Below are 6,000 nucleotides of genomic sequence, written 5' to 3'. Positions count from 1 at the left end.
CACGTTCATATTTTCAAAAGATGATGATAAAGTGGCATAAAAAAATGAAGAAATAGCGTATAGAGAGGACGTGTATTAATATTTGGACAGGAGATTAACAATTGAGTTGAGATCATTCCAATTATTCGCAGAGTGCTCCACTAAGGACATTGTGAAGTTTTGTTTGTCATGGGCTTAGTATGTAATCTGACCTTATTGCGAAGGAAAAGGAGGAAACATCTGCCAGTCAGTCATACAGGAGTCACCCAATAGCAGGAGCCCTGAATTAATATGCAAGTAGCCGGTCCCAGAAGGCTGGGCACTGTTAAAGCAAAGCTTTCAGAGGAAACAGACACACAGTGATACCAGCTGATAAACATCCTTCCCAGGCAACGAAGAAGACAATCATGACACCTGGAACACCCAGCTAGAGGAATATGAGGCTGAAGGACGACTATGACAAGCTCTATATCTACTTGACGCAGCGGAGAATGACTCTTTATTTTAATTCATTCCTCTCTGTGGTTGCGTTGGGAGTTCTGCTATTGTTCCTTTGTAATTTCAGCCAATTCATTGGGCAGAATAACTTACGCAGACTTCGGTTTTCCCACGATGCATCTCTATTACAGGTCGCCTGCGACAGATTAGCCAAACAAAAAAATTCATTTATTTGGGTAAATTATTTAACAACTCCTCTGAAAAGAATGAAATGTAAAGAGGAATACCTCGTCCACAACCATTACATCACAGCTCCTCTCTCTGCCGAAGAAGCGGATTTTCCTCTTGCCTATGTAATCATACTGCACAAGGAATTCGATACATTCGAGAGATTGTTTAGAGCCATCTATATGCCCCAAAATATATACTGCATCCACGTGGATGCGAAGTCCAGCGCGGATTACTTGCAGGCAGTCGATGATTTTGTAAATTGCTTTCCTAATGCTTTTCTCGCCTCGAAAATGGAGCCTGTGGTTTATGCTGGAATCTCCAGACTGCAGGCTGATCTCAACTGCATGAAGGATCTGCTGAAATCAGAGGTGCAGTGGAAGTATGTGATCAATATGTGTGGACAGGATTTCCCATTGAAAACCAACAAGGAGATTGTGCGACATTTAAAGAAATTCAATGGGAAAAATATCACTCCTGGGGTCCTGCCCCCAGATCATGCCATCCCCCGGACCAAATATGTTCACCGTGAGGATATAGTACATTCACATGTGGTGAGGACCAACATTGTAAAGCCTTCCCCTCCTCACAATATCACCATATACTTTGGGTCTGCGTATGTAGCCCTGACAAGGGAGTTTACGAAATTTATTCTAGAAGATCAGAGAGCCTTGGATCTACTGAAATGGTCTAAGGACACTTACAGTCCGGATGAGCATTACTGGGTGTCACTCAATAGATTACCAGGTATGTGCACTCTAAGCATATAAGGCTCTACAAGTAGCCTTCTAAAGATTGTAAAACCCTTTACTGACCTATTAATAAACAAACATAAGGCTAATATAGTATAGGTCTGAATGCCCTTGGTTTGTTATAAATATGCCAATGAAATTTGATTATTTTTTTTAAATATGGCTACATCTTCCATAGGACACATTTAGATTAATAGTTATCATCTGCATGCAAAGCACTGTGCTAATACTATGGCTTGACAAACAGATTACGATTAGTAGAAGCTACAGCAGACAGTCATCCATTGTTTGCATTTAAATTATTAGAAATCTGTCACTTGGGTTTTGCTACACCGATCAGAGAGCAGCATAACATAGGGGCAGAGACCCTGATTACAGTGCTCTGTCGCTTGCTGGGGTGCTCGGTGTATTTTTTACAAAGCTACTGACAGATCTACCAGTTCTCTGAATGTTGAGTGATATATAACCCCACCCACATTGCTGATTGACAGCTTCCTGTGTACACCGTTTACTGTCAGAAAGCTGCCAATCAGTGGCGGGGTAGGGTTATACAAAGCTCATGAATATGGTGGACTACATGGCAGCAGGTTTACTTTTGGTGACAATTTTCTGCTGATAAAACAGTGATTTTATCAAAACTGCAGCAATCAGCCCAATAATTGACACATTGCTGGAATCTGTCTCTAATTATGCTGTTCTCATATTATGTGTCAAAAACCTTGTGATAGTTAACATTTAAAGGGATATTCCAGCTTCAGGAAAATCCTGACCCTCAGATGCAGCCAAAAACTGAACTCAATGGGTTTTCCCGAGTTGATGTCAAGACCCATTGAGCCCAGAGATTGGATGAAGTACTGTCAACATGGCAGCCATGCAGACAATAACAGGCACTGTGATCAGTGGTGAAAATGTAGGGCTGGACCCAGAAAGGCTGAGTAACATAGCCAGGGGACAAGGGTATGCCAAAAGCAGAACACCCCTTGAAGTATGATAGGGTACATGGCTAGTGGAGATACTATTTAACGAAGTGAAGAGTTTCTGAGGAGTAATGGTGGCAAGAAGACAGGAGTCAATTTATTAAATGTGAAAGGCGCGCCGTGCACATAAAGAAAGCCATGGACCCCATAGGGGGGAGGGGCGACATGACCAGAGGGAAGGGAGGGAGTGAGGGGTTAATAAAGTTATAATGAGGGGCATTATGGGAAGGTATAGGGGATTGGTGGAGAAAGGATCCCTGTAGGGGAGGGGGGGGGAGTATAAAAGCGATGAGGGAGGGTCTTACCTCCCCTTTTGGACTCCGGACGGCGACAGATTAGAGACCCAGGACCAGGACCACAAGGACCAGCATGGCGGACCTCCAGGAGCTGAATCGGCTGATTAGAGCGGCGATGGCGGTGCACGGGGCCCAGGCAGTGCAATCCCACGTCAGGGCTGCCTGTGTGTCCCCGTCGGCACCTGCCCCTTGTTCCCCCCCTCGCCGTGGGCGGCGTTCCAGGCCCCCTGTCCGGTACTCTCCGGGTGCGGGGGGAGCAAGGAGGCCAAGTGAGAGCCCCCCCCGGGACCCTCCGCGGCGGGGCGGGCAGCGGCAGCTCCCTGCGTCCGCTCCGGCCGCCGGGAGGAATCTCCGACGCGGCCGCGACGGCCGAGAAGGGGGCGTGGCCAGCCCGGGGCCTTCTTCCTGTCTCAGGCCTCGGGCTGGAGTGCAGAGCCCAGCGGCGTCTCCCGGCCGGGAGCGAGCCCGGCGATGGAATGAGGCCAGCGGTGGCCTGGATGGAGGCGGGCCCGGCCTGGGGCCTACTTCCGGTCCCAGGCCGCGGGCTCGAGTTAACAGGCCGGCGGCAGCCCGGGGACCGGGCCGTGCCCAGCATGAACCGGAGGCACGGAGAGGGGGCGTGTCCAGCCTGGGGCCTGCTCTGGACGCCGGGCCCCCGGCGGTGGGGCACGTCCCGGCGGCTGCTTCTGACCAGGAGCGTGCCCGGCTTGTGATGGAGGCCAGCAATACCCCCCGGGGACGTTGGGGGGGCCGGGCGCAGGCAGCCAGCAGGGGGACCGGTGTGGGCAGGCGCCACCCGGATACCTGCACGGCTGCGGAGGAGAGGAGGGACGGTGGGACCCCCGCAGGGCGCGCCAGGTCCCTCAGGTCATCAGCTCTGCGCCCGGCGGACGCGGTCTCCCTCGGGGGGGGGAGGACCCAGCGGGAGGTCTCGGTCGGAGGCCCGGGAGGGCGGGAACCGGCGGTGGGGAGCCCCCTGAGCTCGGGGAGAGGCTCCTCTAGGAAGAGGACTCGGTCGGCGGCGGCCCAGGGGACAGGACGGTCTTGTGGGCTGTCGCCGCAAAGAAAGCAGCGGACGCCCACCGCCAGTGCCCACGCGGCTGCCCAGGAGGGTGGCTGTGGTGGAGGGGACGCATCGGCTGCGTCCTCTGGAGCTGGGACGGTGGAGGACGGCTACAGCGAAGAGGAAGAAGGAGCCCTCAGGTCGGGGGATGAATTAGAGGAGCCGCTGGCGGACGACATCGCAGTATCGAATTCTGTCTCCGCGTCACGGTCGGGTGAGCTAGCCGTGGATTCGGCATTGCTTGCGGCGCGGGGTGCGGGTGTTGGGGAGGTGGCTGCGGGCACGGCAGCGCCAGAGGGGTCAGTTTTGCTTAGCCAGTTGCTGGGGCTTTTGCAGGGTTTAGCGCGAGCGCCGGCGGCGGCGACGGCCTGGACAGGGTCGGCGGTGGATGGCGCGGCGGCGGCTAGCGGCGAGAAGGTGCCGGTGGGGGCGGGTGTAGGTAGCGGAGTAGTGGAGACTGCAGGCGATAAAGCGGGAGAAAAGGAGAAGGAAAAGGAAGATGAGGTGGTGCGGCTGGATGATAGGGCTAAGAGCGAGGTGTATGTGTGCTTTGAGGGACCGCTAGGGGCGCACCTCAAAAAAGAGGTGAGGGAAAAAATTTGGAAAGGGGAGTATGTGGAGATATTTTCCCTGCTGCCCCTGGAAAAATTTAACCTAGACAAGGTGAAGCCAAGCGATTCCAAGAAGGAAAAGGAGGAGGAAGAAAAACGCCGTTATAGGCTCATTCCTCGTTCCTTTTCCAATTGGTTGCAGGCGTTCGCAATTTTGGCTAGCGTGGTAGGGGAAAAGGAGCCGGAGCACTGCTCGGCTCTATTCGGCTATATGGATGCAATCGGGGAGGCGTATCGCACGTACGGGGGTTTGGCATGGCTGCGGTATGATGAGCAGTTTAGGCAGCGGAAGGCGTTGCGGCCCGGCATGCGGTGGGACCATAAGGACATTTCCTTATGGATGCGCTTAATGGCGGCCCCGAGCCAGCCCTTTCGTGGCGGTGCCGGGGGACCGGGAGCCGGGCCCTCGGGGATTCAGAAAAAGGGATTGTGCTGGCAATTTAACGAAGGCCAGTGCAAATTTGGCGCAGCGTGTAGGTTCAAGCATGAGTGCTCCGGCTGCGGGGGGGGACATAGCTTGTCCAAATGCTTTAAAAAAGGGAGAGGCAAGGCTGGGGACGGGTCTGGAAAAAGGGAGGACGCCGGTGAAAATAGAGGCGATGGCGCCGTTTTTAAGTAGGTACCCGGACGGGGCAGCGGCGTCGCTTTTGCGGTTTGGTTTTTTGTACGGTTTTCGGATTCCGTCGGCGGTTGAGGCATTGCCTCCGGTTTGTCGCAACTTACGGTCGGCAAGGGACCACCCTATGGTTGTGGGTGAGAAGTTGGGTAAAGAGGTTGAGCTGGGCAGGATGGGGGGCCCATTTGAGAGCCCTCCGTGCAGTAATTTGGTGGTGTCCCCGCTGGGGGTGGTGCCAAAGAAGGAGCCGAATAAATTTCGGCTCATTCATCATCTTTCATTTCCGGAGGGGTCGTCTGTGAATGACGGCATTGCGCCGGAATTGTCGGCGGTGTACTACGTCTCGTTTGACAAAGCGTTGGACTTGGTACGGGCGGCAGGACGCGGTGCATTGATGGCAAAGGCGGATGTAGAATCGGCGTTTCGTTTGTTGCCGGTGCATCCGGAGAGTCAGCACCTTTTGGGTTGCTGGTGGAACGGGAAGTTTTATGTTGATCGTTGTTTGCCCATGGGCTGTTCGATTTCTTGTTCATATTTTGAGGCGTTTAGCTCCTTTGTTGAGTGGGTGGTGCGGGACGTGTCCGGCTTGTCGTCCATTATTCATTATTTGGATGATTTTCTGTGTGTTGGTCCGGCGGGTTCCATGGTTTGCGCTGGTTTGTTGTTCGCCTTGCAGAGAGTGGCGGATCGGTTCGGGATCCCTTTGGCGCAGGAAAAAACGGAGGGGCCGGCGCCGGTTATGCGGTTCCTGGGGATTGAGATCGACTCGCTGGCCATGGAATGTAGGTTGCCAGAGGACAAGATTGTGGATTTGCGGAGTGCGGTTGCAGCAATGCTGGCAGCAAAAAAAGTGCGGCTTAAGGTGGTACAGTCTTTGCTTGGAAAGCTGAATTTTGCATGCAGGATTATGCCGATGGGGCGTGTTTTCGCCAGGAGGTTGGCGGCAGCTACGGCAGGCGTACGGTCATCGGCGCATTTCGTGCGGGTCACGCGGGAGATCAAGGCAGACTTGTTGGTTTGGGACGTCTTCTTGCGACATT

At 53.7% G+C, this 6,000-nt stretch overlaps 1 protein-coding gene across 1 annotated transcript in view; it reads left to right on the top strand.

Annotated features, from left to right (window-relative positions):
- Nucleotides 1–297: 297 nt before the first annotated feature.
- Nucleotides 298–6,000, top strand: part of LOC142244253 (N-acetyllactosaminide beta-1,6-N-acetylglucosaminyl-transferase-like) — an 85,554-nt gene continuing 79,851 nt past the window's right edge. Inside the window, exon 1 of the mRNA XM_075316456.1 lies at nucleotides 298–1,392. Coding sequence (XP_075172571.1) covers nucleotides 417–1,392 — 976 coding nt within the window. The 5' untranslated portion in view covers nucleotides 298–416. The remainder of the gene's footprint in view (nucleotides 1,393–6,000) is intronic.

This window comes from Anomaloglossus baeobatrachus, chromosome 6 (genome assembly GCF_048569485.1).
Source record: "Anomaloglossus baeobatrachus isolate aAnoBae1 chromosome 6, aAnoBae1.hap1, whole genome shotgun sequence".
NCBI lineage: Eukaryota > Metazoa > Chordata > Amphibia > Anura > Aromobatidae > Anomaloglossus > Anomaloglossus baeobatrachus.
This window is presented reverse-complemented; position numbering and strand designations above follow the sequence as displayed.